Source organism: Rhineura floridana, chromosome 10 (assembly GCF_030035675.1).
Source record: "Rhineura floridana isolate rRhiFlo1 chromosome 10, rRhiFlo1.hap2, whole genome shotgun sequence".
NCBI classification, from domain to species: Eukaryota; Metazoa; Chordata; class Lepidosauria; order Squamata; family Rhineuridae; genus Rhineura; species Rhineura floridana.
Genome location: NC_084489.1, coordinates 76,347,915 through 76,368,152, shown reverse-complemented (window position 1 = coordinate 76,368,152; position 20,238 = coordinate 76,347,915). Strand labels below are relative to the sequence as shown.

The following is a 20,238-nucleotide window of genomic DNA, read 5'->3' as shown; positions in this document are numbered from 1 at the left end:
GCTCAACAATGTGAAATATTCATCAATACCCCATTCTACACATTGTATGAAAGGAAATAAAATGAAAATCAGTGGGCCTGATCCAACTAAAAGTCAAAAGCAGTGGGACTTCTTCTGAATCATGTGTTTATAATGGGAAGAGATGTCTACCTAAGGTTGCCTATTTTCTGTTAGCCTTCGATAGCTGTGATACGAAGCAGAAGATTAGGAGCTTAAGCCTTCCCTGCCATTTCACCTCAATGCTAGGAAAATCTTTACCTGGTTAATTTCTACCTGACTGACCATTCTTAAGACACAGGAGCCTGCCAGACCAACAAAAAAAAAAAGGTGGAAATCTGCTTCATTTTAATTGAGTTGCATGTAAGATTATTTGATGCAACAGAGCTCTGGGGTATACCTTGTGCAGACAGAGGGAAATCTTGTATCTCGGCACAGACATGAGAAGTTGCATTCTGGAAGTCTCCCCTCCTATTCAGTTATTGAACCATGCACTGAATAGGAGCTGATTGGCTTTGTTGTGGATCCAGCATAAAACCTAGGGAAATGCAAGCACAGCCTAAAACCAGCTCTTTGGTTCAGTAAGTTCACGCAGCTCTCAAATACAAAACTGTTTATTTTACATAACCGGTGGGACATTGGGAGAAGCCAATTAATAACTTAGCATGCATAAGTAGAGATATTTTTCTCTTTTTATAAATACAAGGTACAAAAATAAAGACAATACTGTCCTCCCGAGGTTCCCAACAGTTCCAAGCTTCGTGTCAGGTTTCCCAGATTGCTTGCTATAGATTAAGCACAAAAACTCTCAATACTGTTGAAGAGAAAGGGTACAGTGTCCAAGAGGAAGAAATCAAATTTCCAGTGTCATATTTTAATACTGTGGTTCAGTATTTGACATAGTTTCTGCTGAGTGGAACAGGGAACTGTTAAATAGCAACGGAGGAAGGAGACAGCTCAAATTTTTAATATTACCTGCAGGGTCCGCTGGTGGTTCCAAATCACCAGTGGAATCCGCCCTGGATTTTAGTCTAAACTTTCAAGGAGATGTCCAAGGTTGGACAGCTCCTTGAAAGTTCAGACTAAAACCCAGAGCATATTCCACTGCACCACTGACATCAAGCCATCAGCCACCAGTATATGCCTTGTGGTTTTATCCATTGGTTGTGGCTCGTGAGCTGAAATGTCCTGAGAAGCATTACCAGGTCCGGAGGCAGGCTCTTTTACTTTGGTGGAAACAGAGAGCTGGCAACTTCACCTTCCTACCAACTACTACAATGAACCCCCATTCATTGAAAGTAGCAAAGATGGAGCTAAAAGGGTGCTGGAGGGAGAGCAGGCCGGGGCTTTGAAAGTGGGGAGGCCAAGCCACAGGCAGAGAAAGCAGAAGCTCTTGAATTGCCAACCCTATTTTACTTAAAGGCTCCATGTTTCCACTTGAAACAGCTCTGATTCGTACAATCACGCTTGGATTTTTATCACTTCATTGCCAGCTGTCAGTAAAATTTGTTTCAGTGTAGTCAGGGAATGAACACTTTCTTTATTATACATTTTCAATACTGTTGTGACTTAAATATTGCTGTATATGAACAAGCTCTCAAAGAGCAGGGTATACATTCATTAAATAAAAATACTAAGAATGTGATAACAAAGCTCCCATGTGATATGGCTGAGCTAGAGGCTGGAGACTGGGGAATGTGGAGTGAGCAGGGTTTGGTACCTTGGACAATCATTGTGAGTCATGGAGCAGCTGACAGAGGGCCAGTAGAGTCAGGTTGGGCACTGAGAGCACATGGCTTTAAACCAGCCTCCCCCAACCTGCTACCGTCCAGCTGTCTTGCTCTACAGCTCCCATCCACCCCAGTCACTCTCTCACTGGCCCCAGTAAGATCCTGCTGTGCTGGCCAGGGTGGATGGGAGCCGTAGAGCAAGACAGCTGGAAGGCACCAGCTTAGACAGCAAGGAGCAAACATCTGGGGTTGGGGGAGGTTCCTCTTGTGAACCAGCGAAGGAAGGTGGCTTTTGGCTCTGGGATCCAAGTGTTCATGGAGCTGAGGCAGGGGGTAATTGTGGGTGGGGGGGGCCTTGCCTGCCATGGGGCTGCCTCCCATCCTCATCCCCATCAGAGTAGTCAGGAGAGCCACAGGGGCAGCAGTGTCCAGGCTGATCCTCCTCTTCTTCCTCCTCCTCCTCCTCTTCCTCTTCTTCTTCCTCCCTGTCACTGTCCCTGAGCTCCTGCAAGCAGCGTCCTCCGTTGCTTTTCTCTGGTCCCCCAGCAGGCAGCGGTACCTCGTCCCCCACTTGGTCCTCCCCAATATTTCCTGCTTTCTGCTTCTCAGCCTCCTGTGCCGCCTGCTCTTTGGCCTTCTTGCTCCGTTTCCACTTCATGCGCCGGTTCTGGAACCAGATCTTCACCTGGGGAGGTGGAGGGGGGAGAGAGAGAGAGCACACTATGCGATCAAGTGGCAGACATGTGACCAGAGCTGTACCATGGAAAATACTTTAAACAAGCACCAATATTCTCAGATAGGGCTTCATGAGGCCCAGGTGATCATGCCCAGATCAGACGTTGAGCCAGAGCATGTGCAGATTGCCTGTCCATCTTGCTGAGGAACCGCAGCAACAGCCAGCACACACACACACACCTGGGACTATGAGCTGCCCTGTTCCATGAGATGTTCTTTGAGGACTCTCACCTTGAGAGGTTAACAGGGCAATGATCACAGCTGGGAGCCTCTTCTAATGTGACACTGCAGTAATGACATTCCCTCCCCAGAATCAGCTATTTGTTGCTGTGATATTTTAGGTACCAAATTAATATCAGTTTATTTTTCAGAGCTTTTAATCCATGGATTGTTTTTTCGCTTCTTGCTTATATCTCACCTTTCCTTCTAGGAGTTCAAGGCAGCATTCATGCCCACCACCACTAGATTTTATGTTTGCAACAGCCCTGTGAGGTAGGTTAGGTTGAGAGTTGGTTCCGTTTCCTTTGCATCTGATATGGCTTGTCGTCTTTATGCTTCTGGTTTGTTTGTTTTATTTTTCAGATTTGCATGTTATCACTACAGACTTAATATGTTTTAAAGATGTTTTGCTTTAATATATTTTTAGTGTCTGTTTTTATGATGTTTTATAGTGTTTTTAGTGTTTTTGTTTGCTGCCCTGGGCTCCTACTGGCAGGAAGGGTGGGACAGAACTTTACTACTACTACTACTACTACTACTACTACTACTACTACTACTACTACTACTACTACTACTACTACTACTACTACTAATACTAATACTACTACTAATACTACTACTACTAATAATAATAATAATAATAATGGACTGTTTGAAAGAAAGAAAAATCAGAAAGGTGGGTATTTAATAACTCTACCAAGGAAAAGCTTCCACATGACATGATGCCTTCCAAGAGGGTACAAGCTTAGGCACTGGACATTTTACAGATCAAGAGATGATTATTACTAGCAGGATTTAGCCACCGCTCAAGTGTCCCCAGTGATTCACAACTATTATGTCCACATTCCTTGCACCACCCCTGGAAGTAGAGCCTTATCACCCCTCCCCCTTTCTTGCAGATGTAAGGCTGAGGCAGAGTGCATCTTAGCAAAGCCTACCTGGAGAATTCATGGGGGAAATTAGATCTGAGTGAGGGGGCCTGTTCTGGTTCAGAGCTGGTTCTTGGTTGCCAGGCCTGGCCTCCAAGAGGTCTTCTGTATCTATAAAAGTTGTGCAGGGGAAGGGAGAATTCCACCTTGTGGTTTTTCTCATTACAGTGTTGCAAGAATACCTGCACATGGCTGACTTTCTCTTCTCCAAAAGATACAGGATCAGTCTCAGGCCAGGAACCTGGCAACCCTAGTTACAGCCCTTCCCTAATAAAACAGTGCAGAGTACAATGTACACTAAGAAGTAACCCCTATTAAATGCAATGGACTTAGTCCCAGGTTAAATGATATAGGATTGAATTTACAAATTTTGTAAAATGGCTTCTCATCATTAGAATGGGAGGACAGAGATACCTTTAAAAGTTAAAAAAAATCATCTGAAACACTACTCCCCCTCCCCCCTCTTTATTTTGTGTGGAAGAAACCTTGTCAGATTTTTTAAAAAATGTTTGCTTTAAATGGCACCCGTGACCCGAGCACTAACATGTTAGTTAGCTAATTCGACCTCAAGGGGGCGCTAAGAGAAGGAAGCGCCTCCTGCCTCAGGAGGCTGCCCGACGGGCCCAGAGTGGGGAAAGGCACCTGGGCGTGGTCAGCTGTCAGCCAAGCTTGATCTTCTCTCGTCTCCTCCTTCCCTCCCCAGCGACAAGATACTCACCTGCGTCTCGGTGAGCATGAGGGAGGTGGCCACCTCGAAGCGCTTCGGCCGGGACAGGTACTTGTTCAGCTTGAACTGATGCTCCAGCTCCAGCAGCTGCTGGCTGGTGAAGGCCGTGCGGGGCCGCCGGCACTTGCCCAGCAGGTTGGACTGTGCTTGGGCTGAGAGAGAGAAAGAGAACAGGAGGCGTGAGGGAGGAAGAGCCGGCGGAACGCCTCGCCACCAGCTCGCAGGGCCTCTCTTTCGGCCGCTGGCGAGGTCTCCGTACTGGGAGGACCTGCGGAGCGCAGGCCTTGGAAAAGGAGAGGTTGACCCCGCGGCTGGGCGGGGAAGAGAAGCGAATGCACGGGAAACCTGTGAACCAAGCCGAAGGGCTCCGGCTGAAAACCGTCTGCCACTTTTTTGACCGCTTGAAAATGGCTGAGAGTCTCGGCGGACCACTTAAGGATTTCTCTGACGGTTGTAGCATTTCAGATTGTAATCGAATTAAATGTAATATATGGAATAAAGGAAGCGATGCACACAATTCAAAAGTCAGTATCAATGCGACGGGTGGGTGGGTTGGTTGAGATGCTCATTTTGTCTAAAATCTTGTTTTAAGGCCATCTACTCTGGCTGTCATCACTGTAGCTTGTAGTTCCACCAGTCAGTGATGCAGTGTTAGGACCATATTCCTTCAGCCATGGGGTCTTTCCTCTTTCAGGAAGCCAGTGCCTCGACCTTTTTGAATGATCCGCCTGCGCTACTGTTATAAGTGTGTATGTGTGCTTGTGTGTGAAATTTATTTATTTAATTAATTTACATCCCGCCTTTCCTCCCGGAAGAAGCCTAAGGCGACCAACAAAAACATTAAAACACTTTAAAATATCTGAAAAACAAAAGATTTAAAAAATATTAAAACATCTTTAAAGACATATTAAAACAAAACATCTTTAAAAAGCAATTTCAGCGCAGATCCCTAGAGTCATAGAGTTGGAAGGGGCCTATAAGGCCATCGAGTCCATTGCAGGAGTCCAAATTAAAGATATCCCCAGACTGGGATAAGGCCTCTACTTAAAAGGTTATGTGTTCTCCCTCCATAAATACATATCACTCTATTATGCCCCCTTGTCTCCCTCTCCGACTGCAAAATCAAAAAGGCTGAGCGGGTTTCCGTTCGGCCCAGCACAACCGTAGACATCCTTACTCGGAAGTCCGTTCCAGGTCCACAGGACAGCCTTGGGAGCAAGCGGGATTAGGGGCTGCAGCCGCCAGGCCTGAATGAGGCTGCAGTGGCAAACCCTTCCTAGGAGCCAGCCCTTACGAGCACGCTGGGACTCCCTTGGAGCGCCGGGTTGCCCTGGGCACAGAGGAATGGACGGGGACGGCTGGGTTATGGGCGGCAGCAAGTGAGCCATTTGTGCCAAGCCATTTGTGCCAACGAGTTTGCCATCTAAAACTGAACTGGTCATAACAACCTCTTTTAAGATCCATGATGATATTTTAGCACCCAGGCAATAGGTGGGGAATCTAGCGGCACAGGTTTGGACACAATGAAATTTTTACTAAAAAAAAATAATAAAAGCACTTTTTGAAAAGGATTCGGACAAACGCACAATCTTGCCTGAGGAAAGACGGTGGTTGAAAGGGGATCCATCCAGCCCCCCCTTCTCCCTTGTTGTGTAAATTTGTATAAATGTTAGCAGAGAATGGCAACCTTCTGAAATGCGTGTGTGCCAGTGTGTGCCTTTACCTAAGTAGCAGGCTTTTACCCTGCGTTGAGATCACTGACTTAAGACAGTAAAATAAGAAAAGCTACTTCATTTACAGAAATACATAGTAGATAGAAAGGCATACCTAGTTCTAACTAAGTTGAAGGCGCAATACCCAGGCATGGGAATTGCCCTCATGGCTAGAAGAGAGAGAGAGAGAGAGCAGAGACAAAGGTGTCTCCTTTCTCCCGGACAGTGGAGAAGAGAAGAGAGGGCGGAAGGAAGAGGGGCAGATAAGCTTCTCTTAAGACGTATCAGTCTAGCAGATGGAAAGAAGTCAGTCAGAGCATCCCAGGCAAAGGTAGCCCAGCCTATCCATCTGGAGGACCCTCGTTATATCCCCCTTCTGGAACATAAACAAAAGAACAAAACAGGAGTTTCTCTTGCCCCACTTCCAACATCCCTGACGTCCCCTAAGCACGCTTAGTCTGAGGTAGCGCCCTGACGGCAAACAGTGATGCATGGAAACCGGGGAAGAGAGTCCAAGCCAGCCTTGCGGGATCAGGCCAAAGGCTCCTCTCGCTCAGCGCGCGGTTTCACGACGGGGCCAGCCAGCTGCCCTAGAGAACCCCATAAGCAGACGCTGAGCGCCAACGCACTCTCCCCACCTGCGATCCCCAGACCTGGCATTCAGAGGCAGAGCAGAGCCAGCGTGGCTAGCAGCCATTGAGAAGCCTGATCTCCCATGAATTTGCTCGCTCTCTTTGAAAGCCTTCCTTGCAGATCAGGCGGTGAGATTGGACGGTGGCAAAAGTGCCGCGGAGATGATCCGTGCAAAGGAAGGCAGCGGGGGCACTCGCTGCCTTTCTGACAGCCCCACCACGGGCCCGCCGGGCAGACCAAGCCGAGCGCATTCTTCAGTCCCGGGGATGCCAAGAGGAGCCATCCCAGGCGGGCGCTTCCCTCTTCCCCCTCCAAATCCTGGGCTCGTCTGCCAGCTAGACCACCTCCTCGAGTGATAGCTCCCCAAGGCGATTGTTGCTTTCCTCGGATATCTAACCACCGACGATTTCTAGCACTGAGCCGGCCCCTCTTCACGGTGTCCCGGATCAGGGAATCCATCCCAAGGGCCGCGGGGGAAGCCTCCCTTTTCCCAGCCCGCCGCTTCCACTCGCCCTGCCTTGCTCGCCTCCCAACCCCCGATTTTGCCGCACAGGTCCCTGGCTTCCCATGCCGGACCCCGCCAGGAAAGTGGACCAGAAAAACCTGCGGAGCGCCCGCCAGCCAAACACCCCGGCTCCCGAGAGGAAAAGCTTAGACGAGCCTGGCTGGGCCAAAGCGATGAGTGCAATCCCAGGAGGAGAGGCCCAGCTATGAACGACCTCGGGGAGGGTTTCCAACGCAGCGGAGAGAAGCCTCCTGCCGGCCCATTATTGGATTTCCCAAGAGCTAGCTAATAATTAGGAGAAAGGGGAGCGATCCTGCTAGCAGAAGTCTAGGAGTGCTGGCCACCCCTCGTGAAAGGGCACATCAGTTGCAGGAGAAGGCTTACAGTTAACGCCCCCTTGAAACAATAATGCTCCCCCTGATTCCCAAACGGACCCTAGACCCGACCTTTTAATTAAAAGGAGGAATCTGGAACGCAGACTCCGAAATCGGATTTGCCCGGCCTAGCCTTCAATGGATATAGAGCCAAAACATAGCAGTGATTCTTCCCAAAGGCTCTGGAAACGAACGAAAGGTTATTCTGCAGACAGGATGGGAAAGTGAGGATGGGTTAGGGCTGGCAAGGGAAGGAAATGGAGGTCCCAGAGATTATTTCTCTGTTTTGATTGTGTTTCTGGAAAATGATTAAAAGCTTTTTCTCTTTCTCGTCTCTTCTGGTTTGCATGCTTTTAGAGATCACAACCGCCAAACAAGCGAGATTCTGGAACGATTTTTTTCTCTCACACACACAGGGGCGGGCGGGGGAAGAATTAATCCGAAATAGGATCCTTCGCCCAGGAAAGGAATTGCAAACCAATTGAATTGTCAGTCGTTTGGTTTCCTACGTCTTTACTAGATCCACAGCATCCTGCAGTCCAAAGACTTAAGATTTCCACCAGCTAATGTCAGGGATATAAATGTCTACTCTCACCTTGTTGATATTTCTATGTAACTAAACTCTGTGTCCTGTTGGAACTAAAATCCTGTTGTCTCCGTTGGGCTGAGACAGAATAAGGGCGCAGTCTCTAGAAGTTTAGAATTTTTGATGTAAAAATGTGGTAAATTGATATTAAATAAACCAGAATAGAAAAATAAATAAAATGTACTTAGGAACGCAGAAAGAAAGACCAAACCATGTTCAGGTCTCTGGTCGCATCAAATAGCGGAATCCTACGGTATGCGTACTCTAAATAATTCCGCCTAAATTCCTGCCACCCGATTCTTAACTAGATTTATTGGGAAGCAAGTCGGCGTCCCTAAGCCTGCAATCTAACCAAGCCTTTCGTAACTGTTCACCTTCCGGATCAAGCGAGGCACTTCAAAGACTCGCATTTCTAGCCCGAATAGAGTTGAGCAAGATCCAGGCCGAGTGTAAGCACCGTTAAACTGAGTAGATTTCAAAGTCCACGGAAGAGTGAAACAAATGCTTCATTTCGGCGGTACTGAACGCTTTATGGATCAATACCACCAAAACTCTGAATATTTTAAGATGCTTGCTTTCAATAAAAGAGTTTTATTTGGAGGAAACCTCTTAAAATGTCAGAATATTTTTTAAAGTAAAGTCTCCCACGTGCAAACAGCAGGGCCGAGGCGGTTTTCACACTGGCGCGCGATTTCCCAAGTCGCCTTATTGTCTTTCTGTTGGCTATTTATTCACATGGGCATCTTATTGGGGGGGGGGAGGAGCAGGAATTTTGACAACTTTTGTAATTATTATTTTTTTCCCTGCTGGAAGGGCCCGGTCTTTGTTTTTTAAAGGGATTGGGGAAGAGAAGCAATTAACTTTTCTCTTTGACAGTTTATCAAGGAAAGTAGCCTTAATTAACTCTTAGCTAATTTATAGCAAAACTATAAAATAATCCATTCTCTCATCAAGGTCGCTTCTCTAAAAATAAATAAATAAATGGCCTTACTGCAGGGTCATTGGACGGGGGAAGTACAAGAGATAGCCTCACTGAGGCCTAGCTGCATTTTTAACCCAAGAAGTCCGAATGTTGATAGTATGGATCAAAAAGGTCAGTCTTTTTTAATACATACTAACTCGTGTGTGTAAGAACAGTCGATTATAATTGTTCGGTTTCGTTATTCCAACGCTCCCCATACAATTAAAAACACATATAGATCAGCTATAGGAAGGAATCTCTGGCGCGAATCCAGTCACACCTTTCGATCCCGATGGCCGACAGTTAAAAGCATATCCTTCACCCTTCCATTAAAACCACGGGGGCTTCCGCTGCACCCACCGCCTGTTGGGGGAAGCATCTCTTTGCCCCCCAACTCCGAGGATAAAACTGACCAAATGCAACACTTACAAACGGTGCCTGGGAGGGCGAAGGACCCCCTCCGTGTGAGGTCTGACCTGGTAATTCGGTGGATGCGCAGAACTCGGTGCAGGCTCCAGATAGGTCGGGGCCCCGTGCACAATCTTTGGCCTTTCCCCCCACACCCCAAATCCCCTCTTCTCTTCTCCGTTTGCGTTTGGAGCGATTTCCAAACAAACCAGAGCCCCCTTGCACGTTGGCACGCATTCGGCGCGAAGCAGCTGACTTCAAAAGACCTCCTTGCTGGGAAAGGCGACACGTCCCCCGCCTTTTCGTTCCGGTTCAAAGGAGCCGCTCGCATCGCCAGCCAGCGCCGCGTTTCCAGGGCGAGCCTGGGACGCCTTTCGTGGGCGTATACCTCCCCCACCCCCGAAAACCCATCCAAAACCACCATCCTCGGCCGCGGGAGAAGCATCCTTTGAGGTGCGATTAACCTTTTTGCTATACTGTGGGGGGGGGGACGAATCAAGTCAGACGCCCTCCGGGCCCCCTGGTTAGGCCCGGGCTACTGGGTGAAACGGATGGCAGAGGACAGACCTTGGCCCTCTCGGTGTTAGCAAGATATTAAAGGGGAGCGTCTCAGGGACAGGGGTGCGCACACAGATCGCGGTGTGCCGCTGCTCCATGGAGGCCTTTCTTATCCAGACTCAGGCGCCATTGGTTGCATTTGCGCCGGGCCAAACCGCTCTGCCCTGCAAGCCCAGCCGCGCCAGAGCGGCGATACTCACAGTTGAAGTCCGGCATTTTTGGCAGGATCATGCCTGCGGTGGAGGCTCGGAGCCACTGGTCCAGCTGGAAAGTGCCGGCGCTGAGCTTGATGGGATCGGCCGCCGGGTGCGAAGGCTGGACCTGCGAGTAGGAGTAGGAGAGGGCCGGGTGCTGGGAGGCCAGTGCCGCCGCGGCCGCCGGGTAGCTGTACATGGGGTGCCCGTAGAGGACGGCCTGGGTGGGGTGGAGGCCGGCCCCGCCTGGCGCCGCCGCGGGGTGCAGTCCCAGGGCGGAGTGGGGGTGGGAGTGGGGGTGGTGGGAGTGGGGGTGATGGTGCGGGTGGTGATGGTGCCCCCCGCCTCCTCCTCCTCCGCCGCCGCCGCCGCCGCCGCCGCCGCCAGCGAGAAAGCCCGGTTTGGGCACCAACCCGCAGTGCGCACTGAGGATCCGAGGCGGCGACGGGCTCTCCGTCCGCAGGCAATCCGAGGAGCCGCCCGTGTGAGGATCGGCCGAAGAGGGCGGACTGCCGCTGGAGCTCGAGCTGCTGCTGCTGCTAGCGGAGCTGGCGTGGCCGGATAGCGAGGTGACTAGAGCCAGAGGCGAAGTCTGAGCCGTCGAGGACGCCGCCTTGGGAGGATCCACGGCCAGCAGCGCGTCAATGCGGAAATTCTTGGATTTCTCCATCCCAGCCGGCGATCAAAGGCACCCGCGGGGTTCAAAAGAAAAGGGGCTCATAGAAGCACCCTCATCATTTCGCTCCAGCCAAAGAAATAACCGGAGAGCAACCCCCGCTATTTAGCCGCCAAAAGACCGTCAGCATTCCTTCCCTGAGCAGCGTGCCTCCTTTGCAGAGCTCTCCACCCTGCCCCCCAGAAATGATCCCTGGAGGAGGAAGAAACCGTCCGTCTCTTTCGCCCTGCAAGGGACTACAGCGCTCCGGCCTGGCAACTCCGCTCACTTGAAGGCTCAGAGGCTGCTCTCATTGGTCCTCCGGGAAGGCAGGACGCCATTGGTGATCGGAGCTGAGCTCAGGCGCAGCCCATTGGCCGCGGCGCACACCTGTCAACGCTCCTGGATGGGTGACCCTGCCCACCTGGGTAGCTTCCTGCTCCTTTGCCAGGGCGACTCTTAGACAACATCGAGGGAGGCAGACAGCTTTGGCCGGGTGTGCGCGCGCTTAGGGCTTGCGCAGAACGCTGCATCAGAGGGGTTTTCCACAGAAAAGGAAGTTCAACAACTCCCAGGAAATTCAGTTTCAGGGTGTGCTCCCTCCCTAAATTAAGAAGCTGTATCCAGCTACTCTAACGTTAATAACGTATCCAAGGGGGAGGAGGACACGTCTCTTTGCTTTTCTTAGCTACTGGAACGGAGAAAGTTCTGTAGCCCATTGCAATTAAACACTGTTAGGCGAGGGGTTGGAGAATATAATTTAAAAAACTATGCTGAGAGAATGAAAGGAAGCGTTGGGAGACCCCTCGCGAGAGAGGCAATCCGGGTGCTGAGTTCTAAGCCTCCCCTTTGCTTTGTGCGCCCGCAGGTATTAGATGTATCCTTTGCACTGAACTGCAGGATGGTCCTCTGCCTGCATTTTAATTCTCTTCTGCAGCTCGCATAAAGCTGCAGGTTAGGATAGCTCGAGGTGTATCGGATTTGAGCCTGATGCTTCTCGAGCGGAGTAAAAGCTTTTCCTCGCGCTCTGTTTAAAATGTTTATTTCCCAGCAGTCAAGGTCCCAACGATGCTTAGAGTAGCACCCGAGCGACATTTCTGGATTAGGAAAGGACCACAAATATTTAAAACTGGGGGGGGGTCTTGTTTTGCTTCAGAGGCTTATGGCTGAAGACGAGTTGGAGCGGCGTCAACTGACCTATCGAAAGGGATTGTTTCAGGCTAACAAATGCCAATCAAAGGGCATGTTGCTGTTTCTGGAATGTTGAGAGCCCTCAACGTTCTACTCCCCGGAAATGTTATATAACGAAGTTATCAGAAAAATACCGAACCTTTGCTGAGAGTGCAACTCCTGTATTCAGTTAGGCATGTAGAAACGTTTGAAGATCACGCTGTTATCGATACAGAACTGGAGGCGCAAAAGGAGGAAAAAAGAGCTGAGAGCAATTCAGTGTCCATTTATAAGCAAAGGGTTGCCTTTTGTTTAGCCGGCGGCTCCAGCTGTGGCCGCCTAAAGAAAGGAATCGGCTGTTCTTCTTTCAGGTTGTCATAACCGAGGTCCAGTCCCAAGCCACAATAAGTTCAGTGGGGCTTCTCCCCCGCTCGGGGCACTACAGCCTCTATTTGGCTTTTCTCCCCGCTTCACGTTTCCTCCTCTGTTTCCACATTATCATACAAGACCGAGGAATCGCTTTAAGAAGCCCTCACATTACATTGCAGTCCGAAACGAATCAAGCTTACTCAGGAAAACAAAAATAGCACGGATTCCAGTGGGATTTACCTGCAGGAACGAATGAAAAACAGCCCTCTCCTTGCAATAAAATAAATGCTAATGTTCTCTTGTGGGTTCCACTTCAGCAAGATATTCTCGGTTTCTCTCTCCCTTACCAAATGCAAATTCGGTTTTCCTTGTCCATGGTGAAAATACGATCCTTTCCCTCTTCGGACTATTAAATGTAGTTTGCATGGTCAGGATATTGACTTCCAGCTTCTCCTCAAATTCCTGGACACCTGAAACGAAATGTTCCCCGCCTCTGCGGTGCCAACAGCTTTTTAACGAGTTGGGAAGAATCAACAAGCCGAGGTCAGGGGAGTCAGGTCCGCCATCAACACAAAGTGTAGTCGATTGGGCTATTAAACCCCCTTATCTTACACAAACACGGCCAAACATAGTTAGAAGGTGTAAGAAAGCGACCGGGCGACTGTTTTTGTTGCTTTTTTTGCAGAGAATCCGACCGCACCAACGCTGCTGCAGCTTGTTAGAAATGGAGGGCGCGGGGAGGAGAGAACGAACACAATCGCCGGCGGGGATGTGAGCGGAAGGTCACGTTGACACAAGCCTGACAAAGAGAGCAAACACCCACCCGCAGCCTGTTCCTCTCTTTCTTCAAAAGCCCTTTGTAAAAGAGACTGGCTTTGCACCTGGACAGTGCCCGGGCCTTCGTTGCTTTTGCGACGGATCAGACACGAGGGCAAAGGGTTTCTTACAATTTGGGTGCCTTTGGGGTCTTCGGTGAAAATATGGGGTCTCCTCCCAAGAAAGAAGGACCCGTGAAAGAAGGACGGAAAAGCCCTTCGCATCCTGAAAAGCCTTGTAAAATATAATGACTAATAGGCCAAAATGAAGCACGTTTGAGCGCCTGGAATCTTCGTTCACTGACGTCGCCGCAGGGATCTCTCGGCCCCACGAACCGCGCTAAAGGCATCGCGTTTCGCTCCTTCACTTGGCAAATCATTTCCTTTGCAGATTTGTCTGATGGTGATATTCTAGCTCATGTATAAGGCGGTGAGAAGTTTCGAAGAGCAAAGGTTCGTAGGCCCCGGAAACGTGTTCAAAGAACGGGGAGCCGCTCAGTGCGAAGCATGTGCAGAGGGCCTTTCCCCTTCTCACCAAGAACGACGCACTCGGGACAGGCGCAGGGAGGCTCCCCCAAAACGCTTGATCGTTAGGAAGGCTGGAGGGCCCCTGGGAAGCTGCCTTATACCGAGTCAGGCCCATTGGTACATCCAGCTCGGTATTGTCTGCACTGACTGGCAGCAGCTCTCCAGGATTTCAGACAGGGGTCTCTCTCTCTTCCCCCCCCCCGATGCTGCATCTGCTCCCTCTGGCAAACATCCCCGCATTGGCTTGAGTTTCTCCTGGCGATTTCGACTCCCATCAGGCACTGCAGTAAATGATCGAGGATGATGGGACGCTGGAGTCCTGCAACACCTAGATGGCTGGGGTTCTGAATCTGCCAGGGCTTGGGCTTGGGGCCTTAAGCATGCCAATCATAGAATGGTAGAGTTGGAAGGGGCCTGTAAGGCCATCAAGTCCAACCCTTGCTCAATGCAGGAATCCAAATCAAAGCATTCCCGACAGATGGCTGTCCAGCTGCCTCTTGAATGCCTCCAGTGTCGGAGAGCCCACTACCTCTCTAGGTCATTGGTTCCATTGTTCTATGGCTCTAACAGGAAGTTTTTCCTGGGGTTCAGTTCAAATCTGGCTTCCTGCAACTTGAGCCCATTTTTCCATGTCCTGCACTCTGGGACGATTGAGAAGAGATCCCCGCACTCCTGTGTGTGACAACCTTTCATGTACTTGAAGAGTTCTTTCAGTCTATGTCAAGCATATGCTCTGCTCTGCCACTGAGCTCTGTCCCTACCCCCTTTCCTCTCGGAGGGGTTCGCTAACTAGCTCTCCTCTTTGTTAAAGTCGCCAGCCTTTGCCCCTACTCTCTGGCTCTGCCCAACATCCCAGGGGCACGGACAATTCATAGCGAGGTTGAAAGGCTCCTTCCTGGACGCTGAATATCCCCGAAGAGTGAGTGACACAAAGGCAATATGGTATGTGATCATTTGTTCTACTTGCTTCTAATTCTTTGTAAATATCTAAAGACATCCAGGAACCATCCCTTGCGGGAAACAAAGGGAACCGATAGTGCTCTCTGCCCGATTCCAAGCTGCAGCCAAGAGATCAGAATCAGGCCATTTGCAAAAACATCAGAGCTCCAGCTTACTTAGGTGTAAACCTCATTTCACATAGTGGGACTTCCTTCCGAGTAAACATACATAGGGCTGCGCTGTAAAGAATCTCTTGGGCTGGATTTTCTATTTGCTAAATTGAACTGGGGGGGGGAGTTGAGTCACACCAAACCTTTTTGCGTAGAAATCAGCTGAGAATGGACGGAGCGGCCCACACACCTGGAGTTGCCTTAGGAGGAAGCGAATAGTCCCCAGGTGTGTGATCTCATCGTCAAGCCTCCGACGGGAGTCAATCAGGATTCTTCTGGGCTCTTTCCCCCCTTCCTTCCCACCGCCGGCCTATAAATTATGGGCCTGTAAAACTCATCGCTTCATTTGTAAAATGCACTCTTCTCCCCCCCCCCTTTGAAAGGCCATAATTTATCTACAGATTCCCCCCCCTTTTAAAGATGGATCTGATGTAACTGAGAAGATAGACTTTTGCAACGAACACCGACCAGGAAACCTAAAGAAACCTCTGCACGTCACCGATTAACCCTTGGGGCCTGGTGTGTATACCTATTTATAGAAGTAGTGCAGGGTGAAGTGCAAACCCCGAGGACGATTTGACATCATTCACGGAAGCTAGGCGATGTCGTGCCATCACGTTAAGTCGTGTTTGCGGGTTGGTACTCACTGCATTTAGCCGGGGTGGAGTTGCCATTATTCATTATTACACACGTCGAGAAAGCAACGAAAGGATACCTACCAGGTCTTGGAAATGCACAGCCCGCTCTGACACTGTTAGCACGGTTACCAGCTCCTTAGTTGCAGCTGGTTGGCCTTTGCACATGATGGAGATCCATGTCACCCTCTGATACGTCCTACGCATGAAGTCTCCGTACAAGTGTTTTGTTTTGTTTTAAAGGCAGTCCTAATAATTATCAACATAAATATACCAGGGGTTGTTAGGGGACAGAAGCGAAGAGATTTTCAAGTAGCTTTGTGTGCCCACCTACCCGCGCCTCTCAGTTTTGGGAATTCAAGGGCTGTTGCCCCAAACGAGGTTCATCTCCCAAGCCCTTCATTGAAGAAGTCGCCGTCCCTCCTTCCGTTTAAGCAGGTGCGACTCCGGATTTACAGCCTTTAGAATTGGAGCGGCTAACGAGAGGAAAGAGGAGGAAGTCGTTTTCCTTCTCGCTGCCTTGCCTTTCATCTGTTTTCCAGGCGGAAAGCCTGGGAGATTCGTAGCCTGATCTGACTCTGACCCTAACCCCGTTAAAAGTTGTGCTTCTGGGTTCCAACCCCCGTCCTGAAGACATGACGTTAAAGGACATGGGGCAATGATTGTCGCTGGAAAGCGGTTCTTCTTCTTTGTTACTTTTAATGGTTGCGAGCGATTTTTGTAGAGCGGGGAAAGGGTACGGTTGCCACCTTTTTCTTTTTCCCCCAATAGTCCCTGCCCCTGTGCCTTTTAACATTAGCCTGACGTGCATTTAGCTGGTAAGGTTGCCAGGGCTCAAAGGCATAGAAGCAGAGACCAGTTGAAAAGGTGGCAACCCCGCCACCCAAATGTTTCAGCGCATCAGGCTACTGTTAAAGGGACGAGGACAGAGTCAGGTAAACAAAAACATGGCAACCCTAGTAAAGCGGCGCAAAGAACAGGTTTGTTGTCTAGTCTCTTAAAGTGGGCCCCTTTTTCCGACAGACCTACTGGGCCTCTAACAGACTGACAGGTGAAGCTTCTGTTAAAATGGTAGTTAGGGCGGAAATCCGAATCTATAATTGTCTGTCAGGAGGATGCCGAAGACACAGGTGCCCTGAGGTGGCGATCCTAGATTGTTTCTGGAAGTGATGTCTTTTCTGGCTGAGATGTCCTATGTGGTGCAAATGTCAGAATTTACAGCCTGATCCTTTGCCTATTTCTTCAGGAGGTTCTCTAGGCCACATTTTTAATTGTACTTGGGAGTAACTCCGCATAGAACCGCAATCCTGAATGGGGAATGGTTGGCTTCAAAACCCTGCTCGTCCATGAAGTTATTCTGTAACTTTATTTCTATTTCTATTTGCTATTTTCTAGTCTAACCCACCTCGCAGGGTTGTTGTGAAGCTAAGCTAGGCCTGAAACATACAGGAGCCTACAGCATAAGAAGAGCAACAGAGTGGACTTGAGTTCCTGAAACCTAGCAGACGCCATTCCCTCAGGCTGCCTGAACTGTTTGCATCCCAGCTGGTCACTAAGAACTAGCACCTGAGTTTGCCTTTTTCTCCCTCCCTCCTCATCCCCTTTTCTTTACGTGTTGTGTCTCTCAGATTGTAAGCCTGAGAGCAAGGGCTGTTTTGCTTTGCTGGGCCTAATATAATAAAGGCAGTGTCGCCAACAGGTCTCTGTAATGGTAGCTTTATCTGCAGGAATCAACATGTGGAACTTTTCATAACACAAGAGATAAGTGATAATTGTTGCGGATCAAGCCGCCCTTAAAGGCACAGCAGCGAAGGTGGATTGAAAAGTTGGCAACCCTAATTGGAGGAACTCTGCCTAATAATGAGAATAAATAGATAAATCCTGGTCAAGTTAATCACAATTTACTCCCTGACATTATGCAAACCTACTCAGAATACAGTCATAAATTTGAGCTGCACGACCTATTGAAACCAATGGACTTAAATGAGTTGCGACTAACGTCTTGAATTTGCTTAAACGCGAGATGATGAAGCCCGACCCGCTATGCATGCTTGTTACTCACAAGTAAATCCCACTGTAACCCAAGGGATTTACTGCCGGGTAAGCGATTTCGGCTTTAAAGCATACTCCTATATGGATATTTACTCAGAAAGAAAGTCAACTGAGTTAAATTGGAGCTTACTGCCAAGTGAGTGTGGATAGGACGGCAGCTCAAGTCGTGACTAACTGGATTGGGTCCCAATGCTGGTTTCCCCCCCCCCGAACGCTTGAAGACAGTAATGATAATAATAATAAAATTTTATTTATCAGACGCCCATCTGTCCGACTGAACGGACACTCTGGGCGACGTACAATATAAAATACACTCAATATATACATAATCATCATCACAGTATTAATATCATAGCATCTCGTCTAACAGAACCATCCTACGCTAACATAGTATAAAACCTAACCCACCCCAGAGATCCCATAGGCCTGCCTGAAGAGCCAGGTCTTCAAGGCTCGGCGAAAAGTCAACAGGGAGGGGGCATGCCAAAGGTCAAAGAGAAGTAAGTTCCAGAGGGTGGGGGCCACGATCGAAAAAGCCCTCTCCCTGGTCCGCACCAGCCTAGTTGTCTTCGCCGGTGGGACCGAGAGAAGGTCCTGTGAGGCTGATCTTGTTTGGCGGCATATTTGGTGATACTGGAGGCGTTCCTTCAGATACACTGGGCCGGAACCGTATAGGATTTTAAAGGTTAATACCAACACCTTGAATTGGGCCCGATATACAACTGGCAACCAGTGTAATTCAATCAGCACTGGGGTGATATGATCGCAGCGGCGGGTCTGCTTTATTAAGCTCGCCGCCGCATTTTGTACCAGCTGGAGTTTCCGGACCATCTTCAAGGGTAACCCCACGTAGAGCGCATTACAGTAGTCTAATCGAGAGGAGATCAGGGCATGTATTACTCGTGGGAGCAGATGTATGGGAAGATAGGGTCGCAGCCTCTGTACTAGATGAAGTTGGTACCAGGCTGCCCGGCTAACTGCAGAAACCTGAGCCTCCATAGTCAGCTGGGAGTCCAGGATAACCCCGAGACTGCGGACCTGGTCCTTCAGGGGCAAACTCACCCCATTAAGTATCAGGTCAAAATCACCCAACCTTCTCTTGTCCCCCACCAGCAACACCTCGGTCTTGTCGGGGTTCAGCTTTAGCCTGTTCACTCCCATCCATCCACTTACTGACTCCAGGCACTTGGACAAGGTATCCACAGGCAACTCTGGTGAGGATTTAAATGAGAGATAGAGCTGCGTGTCATCCGCATATTGGTGACACTGCAGCCCAAAACTCCTGATGATGGCTCCCAGCGGTTTCATATAAATGTTAAATAGCATGGGGGAGAGGATAGAACCCTGTGGCACACCACAGTTTAGGGGCCAAGGGTCTGAAACCTCATCCCCCAACACTACCCATTGATATCTGCCGGAGAGATAGGAATGGAACCATCGTAAAACAGTGCCTCCTATTCCCAATCCCTCCAGGCGACTCAACAGGATACTGTGGTCGACGGTCCGAGGAAGACCACCAGATCCCCAACGGACAGGGGAGTCACACCAGCTAGTTTGTAGAGGGGGGGTCGTACGATTTAGTTAATGGAAGAGATGACGTGTTGAGAATAAGAGTCGTGCTGGATCACATCCAAGGTCTGTGACGTCCCACAAAATGTCTCTCAAAATGTGGCCAAACTGCTTCCTCTAGGAAGACGACAGCCCTTTGACGCTGTGGTTCCTGTAGCACCTCCCACGCCGAGGCAGGTTGTCTTTCAGCCCGGAGACAGCACACAGCCGTCTTGACCACTGGTCAGGGGCTTGTGGATTTCACTAAGGCCTCACCATCTCTCTCCTACCAATCTACTAATCCTACCACTAGGCTGGATTGCCAGGCTCATGTGTACACTACGTTGCCTATAATAGGGGTGGGGAATCTTTTTCAGTCCAAGGGCCACATTCTCTTAATAATAATAATAATAATAATAATTTAATTTGTGGGTTGCCTATCTGGCCAATGGCCACTCTAGGCGACGTACAATTTAACAACAATACATTACATCATAATAAAATACATCATAAAATACAATATAACAATAAAACAATAAAACAGTTCCAGTACAGAGTAGTAGGCTATTCGTCGTAAAAAATTAACCCTCCCCATAAGTCCCAAAGGCCTGTCTGAAGAGCCAGGTCTTCAAAGCTTGGCGGAATACATTCAGGGAAGGGGCATGTCGGAAGGTCATACGGGAGGGAGTTCCAGAGAGTGGGGGCCGCCACTGAAAATGCCCTCTCTCTTGTCCCCGCCAACCTAGCTGTTTTAGTTGGCGGGATTGAGAGAAGGTCCTGTGTGGCTGATCTTGTTGGGCGGCATGGTTGGTGGCGCTGGAGGCGCTCCATCAGATAAACTGGGCCGAGACCGTATAGGGATTTAAAGGTTAATACCAACACCTTGAATTGGGCCCGGAAAATAACTGGGAGCCAGTGTAGGTCGAACAACACTGGGGTGATGTGTTCCCGGCGGCGACAGTTTGTAAGTAGTCGAGCCGCAGCATTTTGTATAAGTTGTAATTTCCGGACCGTTTTCAAGGGTAACCCCACGTAGAGCACATTACAGTAATCCAACCGAGAGGTGACCAGGGCATGTACCACCAGTGG

At 49.4% G+C, this 20,238-nt stretch overlaps 1 protein-coding gene across 1 annotated transcript; it reads right to left on the bottom strand.

Moving 5' to 3' along the window:
* Positions 1 to 595: 595 nt before the first annotated feature.
* MNX1 (motor neuron and pancreas homeobox 1) lies at positions 596 to 11,536 on the bottom strand. Its single transcript, XM_061586757.1, has 3 exons — positions 10,275 to 11,536; positions 4,329 to 4,489; positions 596 to 2,412 (listed from the first exon to the last, which is right to left on the bottom strand). The coding sequence occupies exons 1-3, from the start codon at positions 10,936 to 10,938 to the stop codon at positions 2,041 to 2,043; spliced, it is 1,197 nt and encodes a 398-aa protein (XP_061442741.1). The 5' UTR covers positions 10,939 to 11,536; the 3' UTR covers positions 596 to 2,040.
* Positions 11,537 to 20,238: the final 8,702 nt, after the last annotated feature.

Bases quoted from the DNA above. Each gene is read 5' to 3' on its own strand.
- MNX1 (XM_061586757.1), bottom strand. From the start codon at position 10,938: ATGGAGAAATCCAAGAATTTCCGCATTGACGCGCTGCTGGCCGTGGAT. The intron at 4,490-10,274 runs GTGAGTATCGCC...TCTCTCTCTCAG, and splicing joins AAAAATGCCGGACTTCAACT to CCCAAGCACAGTCCAACCTG. The intron at 2,413-4,328 runs GTGAGTATCTTG...CCACCTCCCCAG, and splicing joins TCATGCTCACCGAGACGCAG to GTGAAGATCTGGTTCCAGAA.